General features: G+C 35.4%; 1 protein-coding gene across 27 annotated transcripts in view; it reads left to right on the forward strand.

Annotated features, from left to right (window-relative positions):
- PICALM (phosphatidylinositol binding clathrin assembly protein) overlaps window positions 1-15,411 on the forward strand; it is a 103,226-nt gene that overhangs the window by 34,544 nt on the left and 53,271 nt on the right. For all 27 annotated transcript variants that reach the window (XM_070490527.1, XM_070490514.1, XM_070490526.1 and 24 more), the window contains exons 3-4: window positions 2,359-2,434; window positions 5,854-5,956. In XM_070490527.1, coding sequence (XP_070346628.1) covers window positions 2,359-2,434; window positions 5,854-5,956 — 179 coding nt within the window. The remainder of the gene's footprint in view (window positions 1-2,358; window positions 2,435-5,853; window positions 5,957-15,411) is intronic.

Here is a 15,411-nt window from a genome sequence, read left to right on the forward strand (position 1 = left end):
TTACTTTAGGACATAATGTTACATGTTACTCAGTTACTTTCTAATTCATTGTAACCAGTGTACAGTCATTACAAATGTTTGGATATGCTAGCTTCAGTGTAACTTGAAGCATTTTGATCTTAACTAGGATAATAGTTTCTACTTTTATCAGGACTGTGTTTACTTAAGATCATCATCATTCATTCGAAAGAATTTCAGGCTTATATGTATTTTTCACCTTTATTAAAATTTAATGTGGTTTATTCTTTAAAAAGAAAAAGCCACAAATATAACCAACCTACAGTGCTAGATAAAGAGGCAAACTATCAGTGGTAGCTTTCAGAAGTTGTAAATAAGGTGATAATACTGGAAGCAAAACCTTGATAAAAGCAAAGAAACACAAAGTTGACTGTCATTCCTTACTCTTGACTGACAGGAGGAAAAACATAGCATTTCAGTGTGGTTTTTAGATAAACTCATGTTTAATTTTCCTTAAGCAGCTAAGATAAATCTGACACTCTGCTCATTTTTTGTGCTAGTTTCTGCAACCCTCAGGTTTTCACGTTGGCAGGTGTTATTAGTCTGTGAGAGAGTATGCCTAGGATTTCACTCTGCTGTGGTGATGGGAATACCATAGAACAGTGGTTTTCAAAGAGGCAAGGGAGGAGACTGATCCCCTTCCCCTAAGGAGACATTTGTCACAACTGGAGGGGATGCTACTGGTGCCTAGAAGCAGGGATGCTTCTAAATATCTTATAATGCACAGGAAAGGCCCCACAACAAAGAATTATCCAAGCTTAATGAAAATCATAGAGTCTAATGTTGTCTTAGATATTTTAACACTTTTTTTGAAACAGGTTTTTCTATAGGATAAATGATGAAAAATGAGTCTTTGATTTACAAATTGTTTTTCAAAATCCTGGTTTGTTAGTGAGGTGTGATCTCAGATGAACAAGATTGAGTCAGGGTATTGATGGTGTACTTCCTAATTGATAGTAACCTGTGCATACATTTAAAAAAATTCTAAGCAGTGGTGAAATTAAAGGGAGTTTCTTTAACGATCTGTTTTAGTGGTTGCATGTAAAGGGAAGTGAAGGTAGTGTTCTATGGTAAGCACTTTGGAGAGCATTTTGACAGTATTTTGAGAAGATGAACTTTTACATACATGCTGACTCAGCAATTCAACCTTAAGTATATATCATGACAAACTCTTGTATGATTGCACATGGAGACTACGTACACAGATGTCAATGAAACATTGTTAATAATAGTGAAATTGGAAAGAACTTAAATATCCATAAAGAAATGGATACATAATGATATAGTAGTTCATTGAAATACTAGAATATCATTTAAAATGAATGAAGTAGATGTACATAAATTAAGTTGATAATTCTTGGGGAAAAAAATTAAGTATGTTGGCAAAGAAGTGCACTGTGATATTTCTGTAAATTTAAAATAGAAAACAAAATTATGTACAGTTTTAAGATACTTATATATGTAGTAAAATTGTAAAAACGAGTTTGAGAGTGATATATACTTACTTCAGAAAAGTAAGTGCCTGTGGGGGGGGGGGGCATGGGATTTAAGATGTGTGTCTTCAATAGAGTCTGTAATATTTTGATTCTATAAGATCTAAAGTGAATATGGTAATATGTTTAATCCAGACAGTGGGTAAGAGGATGTCTATACTAGCGTTCTCTTGTATGATTACAAGTATTTTGTTTTAAAAAAAAAATAAAGTCATGAAAATTTGGGTCACCAGGTAACTATTTAAAGATGCCGCCTAAGTAGCGGCAGCCCAAATATGCTGCAATAAAGGCAGAATTACAAGTTCCAGTTTAAAAGTGCCTATTTCCTTTTATTTTTTATTTATTGATTTATTTTTTTGGTGAGGAAGATTCACTCTGAGCTAATGTCTGTTACCAATCTTCCTCTTTTTTGCTTGAGGAAGGTTAGCCTTGAGCCAACATCTATGCCAGCCTTCATCTATTTTGTATGTAGGTTGCCACCTTAGCATGCCTTGATGAGTGGTGTAGGTCCACACCCAGGATCCAAACCTGTGAACCCCAGGCCGCTGAAGCCAAGTGTGCTGGACTTAACCACTCCCCCATGGGCCAGCCCCCTGTTTGGTTTTATTTTGACTTTAATAACATAGATGTGGACATTAGGCTTTAATACATTCTTGTATGAGGCTAGTGAAAAAAATGTCATATGTTTTTAGGTTTTGTAACTAGTTAATAGGACGACTGAGGATGAGAAATTTAAATAGATAAGCTTAGTGGAATGTGTTAAATGCAAGTTTTCCTCCTAATTCTCAAATCAGAGTTTGTTAGATGGCAGTACCTTGATGTAATTATTTGTTTGTTTGTTTTCCAGCGTTTTATTCAGTATTTGGCTTCAAGAAACACGTTGTTTAACTTAAGCAATTTTTTGGATAAAAGTGGATTGCAAGGTAAAGACAACTTATTCATTATAGAAAATCAAGAGTGACCCCATATGATAATTACTGCAGAGTTGAACTCTGTCTTTTAGAACATGTGCTGTAGAAGCTTGTATTTTAGTGAAGGTTGTAGGGAAGAAAAACTGTCTTTTAATGTGAAGATTATGATTGACTTAATTATTTGACACCCAAAGCTCTTTGAGAAGCGGTATAGGGTAGTGGTTTGAGAACATGGATAGAATTGGACTGCCTGGGTTTGAATCCCAGCTCTACCACTTACCAGGTGCATGAAATTGAGCAACTTTCTTCACCTCCAGCTCTTCACGTTCACCTCTGCATCTGTAAAATCAAGAATAATGATAGCACCAGCCTTATAAGGTTGTCATGAGGCTTAACCTAGTTAATAAATGTAAATGCTTAGAACAATGCCTGGCACACAGGAAACGCTATTTAAGTATCCTCTTTCATTGTTATTATTATTATTATTTTTTTATCTTTTATTCCAAGAAATGTAGTTGGGAATATAATTCATTTTAGTAGCAAAGGTAAGTACAGTGTGTTAATTAGATGAATTGCTTATTGATACTCACACCTGTTATTTTATTTATTTTACTTTTTTTTTTTTTTAAAGATTTTATTTTTCCTTTTTCTCCCCAAAGCCCCCCGGTACATAGTTGTATATTCCTCATTGTGGGTCCTTCTAGTTGTGGCATGTGGGATGCCGCCTCAGCGTGGTTTGATGAGCAGTGCCATGTCCGCGCCCAGGATTCGAACCAACGAAACACTGGGCCGCCTGCAGCGGAGCACGGGAACTTAACCACTCGGCCACGGGGCCAGCCCCCTATTTATTTTACTTTTAATTTGGTAACTTAAAATTGCCATAATCTACTGTTGTAGTCCTCCAAGCATATTCTATCTTAATGGAATCTGTTGTACTTAGTTCCAGAACTAGATCGTTAGCATTACAGAATGTCAACTCTAGGAACAACTTTATAAAGGACGTACCAAATGACTTGGGAATATTCAACAGTAAGGCTCAGTCTGCGAAATGTCTTTAGAGAAGGTGAGATTTGTGCTAGGCTTTAAAAGATGGATGAGAACATGAGTTGGCTTAAGCACAGGTACACAGGTTCATGGATGTGAAAGAACATGGGGTATTTAAGATTTATAGAGCGAATGAGTGCAGATAGAATGTATGGATGATGTATTGGAGAACAGGTAGTGTCAGATAGCCCTCAAGAAGCTGTTTGGGGCCAAAATCAGGCACAGAAGATTTTGATAGAGTTGGGATTTTATAATGCACTGAAAAGCCATCAAAGTTTTTTGAGTTGAAGGAGGAGGGGAGAGGGAGTGTGTGTTATAAAGAAAGCGTCATAGCTCAGTGCAGGTTGGATTAGAGTGGATAAAGTCTTAAGGACGTTGAAACTGTTCTGGGCTTTTTCTGGTCATCTAGTGGAGAGTTAAGGAGGGCCTGAATTATGGCTCTTGTGGAGATAAAATCAATGGAATTTAGTGATTAGCTGTGTTTGGGTTAGGGACTGTCCAGTTCAGTACTTGTTTGCTTTTGGTGGATGGAAGTATTAATTAGAATGAATCGAATTCCCTATCTTCCAGAGATTTTGGAAGACCAGTAATCTATACATAGGACCAAATGTTACAGGATTGATCTTACTTTAATGAGAGATACAGTGTTCTAAGTATTTAAGACAAGAAAATTAAACCGTGGAATCCTTTTTTCAAATAAAAGCTAGAAGCTAGATGTATATAACAGATAAAACTGAAGCTGCTTTGTTTGCAGGGCATGGAAGGAATTGCCTGCTCATCTTTTTATTTCTGTTCCCCCCTTATTCAGTTCATTTGAACTAAGAATCTGTGGAAACAATATGCAAACCACTAGTCCAGAACAGAATATATGCATATATCTGAGTTTTATTGTCTTATTAGCTACTCATTTTCTACTTTGTTAAGAACTTCTAATAATAAGGTTTTAAGACTTTTCATTCCATTTATGTAGAGAACAGTTTTTAGGCCTTTTATTTAAAGCTCATATTATAAAGAGAATATAAAGATAAGCCTGAAACAGTAATTAAAAGCATATAATTCCATGGTGTTTTTGAGAAGTAATTTTCATTGCTGATGTGTTTTGTTGGATAGAGTCTCATAGATTTTATTAATTATATACTGGGCATTATAGTAGATGTATATAAATATAAATAAGTTTCTAGTCTAGTGAGTTAGATGGACGTTGTATATAATAGCTATGAGCTGTACTTGGAGTAAGAATAATATGGAAGCACAAGAGTTCAGGGAGAGTTTCAGAGATTGAGCCTTGAAGGATGAGAGAGATTTCCTCCATCAGAGAGGGTGGAGTAGAGTGGATTAGAAGGAACTATATGAATTAAAGAGCTGAGGAATGGGAGTATGTAATACCTTATGAAATCCACTAGTAGCTATGAGAATATATGAGGGCAGTGATTTTTTTTTCCACTTTGTTCACTGATTTTTCTCCAGTGGCATTTAGCAGGCACTCAAGAAATATTTGCTAAATAAATGAATTGGTGGTGATGTTAAATCCTGTCACTTTACTTTTTTTTTTTTTGGTTGTTTTACTGTTATCTTTTTAAATTAGCAGAGATCATCAAGTGAAGTTAAATATGTTAGAAAAGATGAGCCAATATAAAATGGACCTGCTTTTCAATGAGAGGCAAAAATTTATAGACTTCCTTGAGCCAGGCAATAACTACAATACAAATTTTTTTTTGTTTTATAACATTGATTAGATTTTATGTCACTGACGTTTTCCAGTCTCATGATTGTGATAAAACAAAACCTTAGAATGATTTAGGTATTCATGTATTCATTTAGAAAGTTTTATTGAAGACATACATATAATTGTTTTTTGTTATGCCTTAAACTTATATATTGCCCTTCCTTTCATTGTACCATGAAATAGTTTTCTCTACTTTTTTTAAGGTTGGCATACATAAGTTGTGGTTGTTCTATATAATATACAACTAAAGATTTCATAAGTATGAAAATTATAAATTTGCTTAATGATTTGAGGTGTGGGGTTGTGGTTCCACGGGGTGTTAAATTTGAGTTGTGAGATTATTAAGTAGTATAAGAGAGGATATTTTCCAAGTTCCTGATAAATAAAAGATAGGAATGTGGATGAGGAGTAATACATAATTATTAATTTAGGTGAAATTCTAAGGGAGAAGGTTTTTCAAAGCCACATATGACATATGTGACTTAAAAATGTGAAGTCTTAGAGATTTTAATGTGATATTATTCATTAGTCATTTAATTTATATCACTAAATTCAGTTGGGATATCAAGACGTTATGGCCATTGGATGGAATAAGTTGGTTTTCCAAGCAAATTGGGATTTTAATAGTTTGTGAAAACTTTTTCTATTTCTTTTCTTGCAGGATATGACATGTCTACATTTATTAGGCGGTATAGTAGATATCTAAATGAAAAAGCAGTTTCATACAGACAAGTTGCATTTGATTTCACAAAAGTGAAAAGAGGGTGAGTTAAGCTTTTTTTTTTTCTTGACATCTAATGGAATTCCGTATTTTAAAATGTAGACTATAGAAGTTATTAGATTATGATTTATGGAATTTTAGGCCAGTTTTAAAAGACAAACTTCATTTTTCTTTGAAGAAGTACATCAGATACTTTTTGCACTAGGATGTTTTAAAGTTTTTAAAGATTTTATAACAGCTTTATTGAGATGGAGTTCACACAACATAAAATTAACCGTTTTAAAGTATACAGTTAAGTGGTTTTAGTATATTCACAGAGTTGTGCAACATCACTACTATCTCATTCTAAAACATTTCGTTAGTCCAGAAAGAAACCCCAAATTTATTAGCAATCACTTCGCATTTCCCTTTTCCACCAGACCCTGGCAACCACAAATCTGCTTTCTGTCTCTATGGATTTGCCTATTCTGGACATTTCATATAAATGAAATGATACAGTATGTGCCCTTTTGTGTCTGGCTTCTTTCACTTAGCATAATGTATTCAAGTTGTAGCATTCTTGTTGTAGCATTTATCAGTACTTCATTTCTTTTTATGGCTGAATAATATTCTGTTGTATGAATCATACTACATTTTGTTTATTTATCAGTTGATGGACATTTGAGTGGTTTCTAATTTTGGCTGTTAGGAATAATCCTGCAATGAACATTTGTGTACAAGTTTTTGTGTCGATTATCTTTTCTCTTGGGTACAAACCTAGGAGTAGAATTGCTGAGCCATATGGAACTCTTAATGTTTAGCTTTTTGAGGAACTGCCAAACCATTTTTCAAAGCAGTTGAACCATTTTACATTCTCACCAGCAAGGTATATGGATTCCCAGTTCCTTCACTTTCTTGTCAATACTTATTACTTTCTGTTTTTTTTAAATTATAGCCATACTAGTAGGTATGAAATGGTTTATCATTATGGTTTTGGTTTTCATTTCCCATATGGTGAATAATATTGAGTGTCTTTTTATGTGCTAATTGACCATTTGTATATTTTCTTTGAAAGAATGTCTGTTCAAATCCTTTGCTTGTTTTTTAATTCGGTTGTCTTTTTATTGTTGAGTTGCAAGAGATTTTTTTATGTATTTAAGACACCAGTCCCTCATCATACAAGTGATTTGCAAATATTTTCTCTCCTCCTGTGGCTTCTCTTTGTACTTGCTTGATGATATCCTTTGAAGAACGAAAGTTTTTAATTTTGATGTTTTTTTTTCTTTAGTTGCTTGCACTTTTGGCATCATGTTTGAGAAAACATTACTTAATCCAAGGTCAAAAAGATTTGCTCCTACATTTTTTCTAAGAGATTTGTAGTTTTAGCTCTTACATTTAGGTTTTTGATCCATTTTTAATTAATTTTCGTATATGTTATGAGGTATGGGTCCAAATTCATTGTTTTGTATGTGAATATCTGGTTGTCCCAGCACCATTTGTTGAAAAGACTCTTCTTTTCTGAGTGAATGGTCATGGCACTTGGTTGAAAATAAATTGACCATAAGTTTAAAGGTTTATTTCTGGACTCCCAATTCTGTTCTGTTAATCTATGTCTGTCCTCGTGCTAGTACCACACTGTCTTGATTACCGTTGCATTATAGTAAGTTTTGAAATTGAGAAGTGTGAGTTCTCCAACTCTCTTATTTTTCAAGATTGTTTTGGCTATTCTAGGTCCCTTGTATTTCCATAAGAATTTTAGGATGAGCTTATCAATTTCTGCAGAAAAGGCAACTGGGATTTTGATAGGGATTGCATTGAGTCTGTAGATCAGTTTGGGGAGCATTGCAATATTAATACACTGTTTCCAATCCATAAACATGGAGTGTCTTTCTGTTAATCATCTTTAATTTCTTTCAGTGGCTGTCTCGTGTTTAAGGTTCTTTTTAATGTTTGATGCAGAAGATGAATTTATTTTTTGCTATGCCCTGAAGGCAGTCACGCATCACTTAACCACAAGGATATGTTAGGAGAAAGGCATCGTTTGGCTATTTTGTCATTATGTGAACATCATAGAGTTCTTACACTTACACAAACATGGACGGTATAATCTGCTACATATCTAAGCTGTATGGTACTAATCTTGTGCGACCACTGTCGTATATGGAGTCTGTCATTGGCTGAAACGTCCTTATGCAACTCATGACTGTAACAGTCTTCTTGGCACAAGAACTAATCACATGAATGATACAGTCAGTACTTCTATATCTGATAAAGCCTGGTATATGGATTTTTCTTAGGATATATGATGAGACCTCAGGAAAAGCCACTAAAGATATTCTTAAGGGGCATTGATGACCCTTGTAGCTATAAAGACCTGCCCTGAGAGGAATGTAGCTTCTGCAGAAATATTCTGGTGAATGTCTTTCTGAGTTTCCCTGCTGCTCAAAGATCCCAAAGATCTAAGCAATTAATATGTTCTTGTAAATTGTTCGCTTGAAATGTTAAATTACTAGACTGAAAAGGAAAATTTAATACAAATGTAGAAGTGTAACCTCTCAGTTATTCAAGAAATTTTAAAGCTGAACTTAAAATTTTCTCTGTCGCTATTCCAAATTAATCAGGAAGTGATTAGTTTCGAACTTAGCAGAACTAAATTCCACAGATTTTGTTTCATATATTTGGCTACTTTGTAGAAGATTACAGTAGAGGAGTTCATCTTAGAAGTCTCATTCTTAACTTCAGTATCCTGTCGAATAAACCATTTTCTAGTTGGGCTTATATTAATTCTTCACTGTAAAGTATGTTCAGTAAAACTGATCTTCGAGATATTTCTAGATATCAGATTGATAGACTTTAAAAATATTGATTTTTTCCCCCCCTAATCTGAAGGGCCAAGTTTGAGATTGATGAGTGTTGCTGCATTTCTATATTTAATAGAGCAAACTTTATTATTTGGATGAGAATAGTCCTTGATTATGCACAATATAATTAGTATTGATTTAAAGGAAATTACTCTTATTTAATGCTGAGGAAAAGGAAAGCAAATCAAGGAGTAATTGAGTGGAACCAAGAAGAAGCAAAAAATTGACGTTGTAAACATAAGGTGCATATGTATGTATCCAATTATATAAATAAGAAAGAAAAAATGTAGGACATAGGGTGTAAGCTGAGGGCCTGATGGCAATTAAAATTTATTATATGAATGCAGAAACCTCAGTAGACTGTTTTGTTTGGAGGGAGACCTGTGTAGTAAATAGTAAAGTTTTATTTATTAGGGAAATCATTTTTTATGTTTATAAAAGTAATAAACTTAAAAATAATTCAGACAGCATAGCAACCTAACTTGTAGGAAATGTTAACGTTTTGATGTATCTAATGTCTTTTCTGTGTGTAAATAGAAATAGATATGTAGATGAAGGCATATAGAAAATTACATAGAAGTTGGATCACATTATTTGAAGACTGCTTTTCTCCCCTACTATATTTCTTAGACATTTTTGATATCTGTACACATATATCCATCTCATTCTTTTGAATGGCTATAGAATTATGTTCTAGATGTACATAGGATTTATTCCTATTTTTTATCTTACAAAAGCAATGCATTGACCATCCTTTTACATGTGGTTGCATTCTTAAGTGAAGTTTCCTATAGAATAAATTCTTAGAATTGACAGGTCGAAGGACATATATACATTAACATTGTAATAGAAAACACCAAATTGCCCTTTATAAAAATTGTAACAAATTATTGAATTAAATATAGTTATAAATAACTTTCACTGTATTCATCCATCCTCGTGAAAATATGTATCTCATTAGGTAGGTGTTCATTTTATTTTATATTGGTTGATTGAATAATTCAGTAGATGGTGACATTGAGCCTTTCTCTCTTTTAAAATGCCATTCGTGCTTTGTTAATTACCTTTCAGTGTCCTTTGCCCACTTCTCTATTGTTTTTTTTATTCTTTTCTATTGTGTTGAATAGTGTTAAGAGCTGACCTTTAGTCATATAAATCTAGTAGGTGTAGTCAGATAAATTCTAGCTTCATTCCATTAGATGAAGGACTAGATACTAAGATACTAAGATACTTCAGCCAGCTTGCTAACTTTTAAAAAATAACTTTATTTTGAAGTAATTTCATTTCCAGAAATGTTGCAAGAATAATGTAGATAACTCCTATACACTTTACTCAGATTCAACAGTTTTTAACATTTTTATCACGTTTGTTTAATTATTCTGTGTGTGTGTATACTTTTTTCTGAACCATTTGAGAGTAGATTACATACCTCATGCCTTTTTATAGTTTATATTCCTTAATACTTTAGTGCATATTTCCTAAGAACAAGGATCTTTTATTACATATCCATCAGCTTGCTAACTTTTTTCACATAGTGGCACACAAACTGATACTATGTCTAACAGGAGAGTGATTAAATGGAGAAGACTACTTGAGGCTGAAGTGTTAGGGATTAATGTGTTGGCATACGTAAACCCATTTGTACCATAGTAGAATGCTGTGGCGGAATTAGGAAACCTCGACTTAGGATGTGAGTTATTTTATCTGTAAAATGTAAAATGATGATGTTAATAGTACTTATCTATTAGGATTGTTGTGAGAATTAAATGAAATATTGTATGTAATGCTTACCACATGACAAGCGCTCTAACAGTAAGCTTTCTGTGTATGAGGAAATAAATTGTCATGGGTTACAAATATTTTTTCCTTTTTGTTTTTTTAAGAATTATTAAGGGTTTTAAAATCTTAAGTGGGGGCCGGCCCAGTGGCACAGCAGTTAAGTGTGCACGTTTCATTTCGGCGGCCCGGGGTTCACCAGTTCAGATCCCGGGTGCAGACATGGCACCGCTTGGCAAGCCATGCTGTGGTAGGCGTCCCACATAGAAAGTAGACGAAGATGGGCACGGATGTTATCAGGGCCAGTCTTCCTCAGCAAAAAGAGGAGGATTGGCAGCAGATGTTAGCTTGGGGCTAATCTTCCTCAAAAAAAATAAAAACAAAAATAAACTTATGTGGCACATCAAAATTGTTATCCTTACTTTTTTGACTTTTGTCTTTTAAGCAAACTCAGTGAACTTTTCTACCCCAAAATGATCAATTACCTATTCATTTTTTCATTGGATATATTTATGGATTCAGTATTTTATATTTAAATCTTTGATTCATTTGGAATATATCTTGGTATAATTAAAAAAAATGAGGTGGAGACCAATTATGATTTTTAATAGAAATATAGGATATTCAAAAGTCAAAGTGAATTATTGCTTAGTAATAGTTAAATTACTTTCAGGTGTATATACTTACTGCTTTTATAAAGCCTGTTTTTTGTTATTTTGGCAAATTGTTAGTCATTCTTCAAGAATTCACTCAGACATCATTTTCTTGAGGAAGCCTTGTTTCTCTTGCTAGATTTTATGTGATACTGTCACATCCATGAAGACAATATAGTCTTACTCATAGTCATATCTTCAGGACTTTCCACAGTGTCTAAATGTAGAAGTTTTTGAAAAGATGACTAGATGAGTTTGTAAACAGAACGTTAAGTGATTCTATGAAAAATGGATCCAATAAGTTGCCTGTAGATTTATCATTACAGTTGGTTGTTAAACATTGGTCCTTTCATTTTTTTTTTGTTTAAGATTCTGTTTTTTGGTAATATGAACTTATGTTGAATTATCTTCAATTCTAAATTGGTACAGTTCAAAGTGTCAAGGCACTGTTATATAACAAACAAAAGAAAGCATAATCCAGGTATTGTCTGTGAGTAAGGACATGGGTGATCAGCCTTTAATCCATTGTTCTTGTATTTGCAAAGTGAGTATCTGAATTTAATTAAAATCTATTTAAGAATCCATAAAAACTTGTGTTCTTCATGGAGTATGAGTTGTCATGCATCTGGTTTGAATCATATTCAAGCATTTAGGTTTATAAATTGAGTTTGTTTCTTTGCTGAGGAATAGTCTCCCTGAACTAATGTCTGGTGCCAATCTTCCTCTTTTTGTATGTGAGCTGCCACCAGAGCATGGCCATTGACAGACGAGTGGTGTAGGTCCATGCCTGGGAACTGAACCCCAGCTGCTGAAGTGGTGTGTGTAAACTTAACCACTAAGCCACCAGTGTTAGCCTGTAAATTGAGTTTTTTGAAGTCTATATAAACTATGTGGTAACTGTTAAGGTTTTTCTTAATTGAGAAATTTAAAGTTCTCTGGGAAGAAAGAAAGGGAGGAATCAAACATGGACCCCCAGTTTCTGGTGTCAGTCACTGGAGAGATGACATCTTTTACTGGGAAGATTTTTGGGGGTGGTGTGTAGGGTAGGGTGCAGTGGTAAAAAGTCAAGGATTTAGTTTTGGAAATACTAGTTTTGAGATGCTATGATTTTTACAAGTTGAGATGTCAAATAGGTAGTTGGACATATTAACTTGAAACTTGAGAATTCTAGTCTGGCAATACAAATATGTCAATAGTGTTTTGGTAATTTCTGCCTTGGGAATGACTGATCACCTGGGGAGTGAGTATAGAATGAGAGAAGAGGGCTCAGAAACACCTTGAGATAGCACAACATCTATTTTAGGAGCCAACAAAAGAGACTAAAAAAGTGATAGTGTAGTGGGGAGAAAACAAGGAGAGAGAGGTATAGGGGATGCTAAGAGAGTAGAGTATTACAAGAATGGGGGAAACTTTTTTGTTTTTTCTGAGGAAGATTAGCCCTGAGCTAACTGCTGCCAATCCTCCTCTTTTTTCTGAGGAATACTGGCCCTGAGCTAACATACGTGCCCATCTTCCTCTGCTTTCCATGTGGGATGCCTACCACAGCATGGCTTGCCAAGCGGTGCCATGTCTGCACCTGGGATCCGAACCGGTGAACCCCGGGCCGCCAAAGCAGAACATGCACACTTAACCGCTGCGCCACCAGAACGGCCCCAAAGAGGGGAAACTTTTGAATGATCCTGAAAAGTTTAGTCAGATCATGTTAGACAAGTACCCCTTGGAAAAGCAGCATGGCATTTCTAGATGACCTAAACTAGAGAAGTTTAGCTGAGGTGGTAGGGTGGAGCTCATATTGGAATGAGTTGAATAATGAATGAAAAGCAAGGAAGCGGCAACTCTTTTGAGAAGTATGCTTGGCTCTGCAAGGCAAGTGGTGGCTGAGTGAGGAATATGAAATTAATGGGAGAGAGACTGTGTGTGTGTTGGGGGCGGGGGGCATGTTTAAAGAATGATGATCCTAGAGACTTTGCTTGCATGTTCATGGGAATGATCTAGCATAAAAGAAGAGATGAATGAGCTGCAGTGTCCGATATGGTAGCTACTTGCCACATGTGGCAATTTAAATTGATTTAAGTGAAATAAAATAAAAATTCATTTTCTCAGTTGTATCAGTCACATTTCATTCAGATGCTCAATAGCCATGTGTCTATTGGCTACCATATTGAATGGTGCAGATATGGAACATTGCTACCACTGCAGATAGTTCTGTTGGACAGTGCTGTGTTAAAGAAAAAGAAGACAACCAAAGGATTGTGATGGAGTGGAATCCAGAGGACCTGTGTGAGTGATAGTTACATTTGATAGAAAGAGAGAGACTACTTCTATTGTATGTAACAGGAGCAGACTAGAAAGATGTAGTTTTGGTGGTGAGATGCCCAATCTCTTTTTGTCATTTTCTATTTCTAAATGAAATATTTTGGGAGTTATGAGCTGAGAGTTTGTGTGTGGGGAGGCAGCAAAGGAGGGGTAGGAGAAGGAGGTTTGAAAGTACTTAGAGAAATTCACTAGAGAAGGCTAAGAGGATTGCTGGCAGTGCTGAGTCCCCATTTGCAGTTGATGATCATGAATTTATAGTTTTACCAGCTTGCTCAGTTGTGTGTCTTTCTTTACCAACACTCGGCTCCGTGTGTACAGGCATGGAGGAGGTAAATGTTTGCTCACCCAGGATCATGAATTTGCCAGGTGACTGTAACGGAAGAAGAGAAATGCAAGAGTTAAGGGTATTTGCAAGGGAGTGATTATAATAATGGTCTGTAGAATTCTAAGCCAGATGAAGGAAGTAAAAATGAGAAAGGATCAGTGTGAGGTTTATGATGAAGTCAAATAGTTTTTGCTATGGGGATACTTGATCAAGGCAGCTGAAAGGTTAAAAGGTTATTGTCATAGGATAAGGTGTCTGAATTTTGTCTTTTTTTCATGGCGGTGGGGAGGTGTGCTTTTTTTTTTTTTAATTGAGTTAATGATAGGTTACAATCTTGTGAGATTTCAGTTGTACATTAATGCTTGTCATTCATGTTGTAGGTGCACCGCTTCACCCTTTGTGCCCACCCCCCACCCCACCTTTCCCCTGGTAGCCACTCGTCTGTTCTCTTTGTCCACATTTTTAAATGGGGAAGTGTGCTTAATGTGGTTTCTGGGAGCAGTAAGGTCAGTATCTGACCATGGGAATAGGGGCTGTGGTCAAGGGACTTTGAGAGCAAGTTGGTGGATTGGTTGTCCATGTAGATGTTGAAGTTAACCAAGAAAAACTGAGCCAGCATTCAGGTCTTTTGTGATGGAGGGAAAGTGACCAGGAGGTCAAAAAGTGACCTCAGCAAGGAGAGGGGAGAGAGAACTAAAAGGGGACTAATGGTGACTGATAAAATGAGAGAGTGTGCCACAACTAGGAGGACCCACAATGAAGAATATACAACTATGTACCGGGGGCTTTGGGGAGAAAAAGGAAAAAAAATAAAATCTTCAAAAAAAAAAATGAGAGAGTGTGATGTGTATGAGAATTAAGAAAGGGTTTCAAAGCAAGAGTGGTGTCCTTATCCCAAACTTCAGCAGCTGATACCAGTCAATGTAGTTTAGTACTTGAGAGGAAACAGGCGTCCATGGGTTTACACATCTGGTCAATCGCTGCCTACCTAAGGCAGTCCAGTGTTTGTTCTTCAAACTCTGTCATGCAAAGCACTGTTGTTGCTTTTCATAGCTTAATTGTTTTTCTGGCATCTGGGGTTGTGGTTGAAGGGTTGGAGGGGTAGCTCAGGGTAGAGCTGTGTATAAGTATGGGTCATTTGTAGATTAGAGTAAGCCTACACACTTTTGAAAGTGCCTTGTTACTCTGCCAAAAGGTTACGAAAAGCACTGTTTTGGAGACTTAATACACCTGGGTTTGCATAAGGTCCCTACCACTGATTAGTCTCTGACCTTAGACAGTCATATAACCTCACTGAACCTAAAATTTCATCATCTATAAAATGGGACAAGACTATAGGATTTTTGTGAGGATTTGAAAAACATACATGAAGCCCTTAATATGGAGCCCAATATATAATAAGCACTTAGTGTTAGTTGTGTGCCTTCGCCCCAGAATCTGTTAGTGTAGTGTTCTTGGTACCAGTTTTGTATAATTTCAGTTTATTTGGTACTGCCAACATTTCACTATCTTTCGGAATGTCTAAAGAAATCTTTTCTGGAAATATTTAACAGAATATTTTATTAAAACGTTCCTCTTAAGTATCACT

This window comes from Equus asinus, chromosome 20 (assembly GCF_041296235.1).
Source record: "Equus asinus isolate D_3611 breed Donkey chromosome 20, EquAss-T2T_v2, whole genome shotgun sequence".
Lineage (NCBI taxonomy): Eukaryota > Metazoa > Chordata > Mammalia > Perissodactyla > Equidae > Equus > Equus asinus.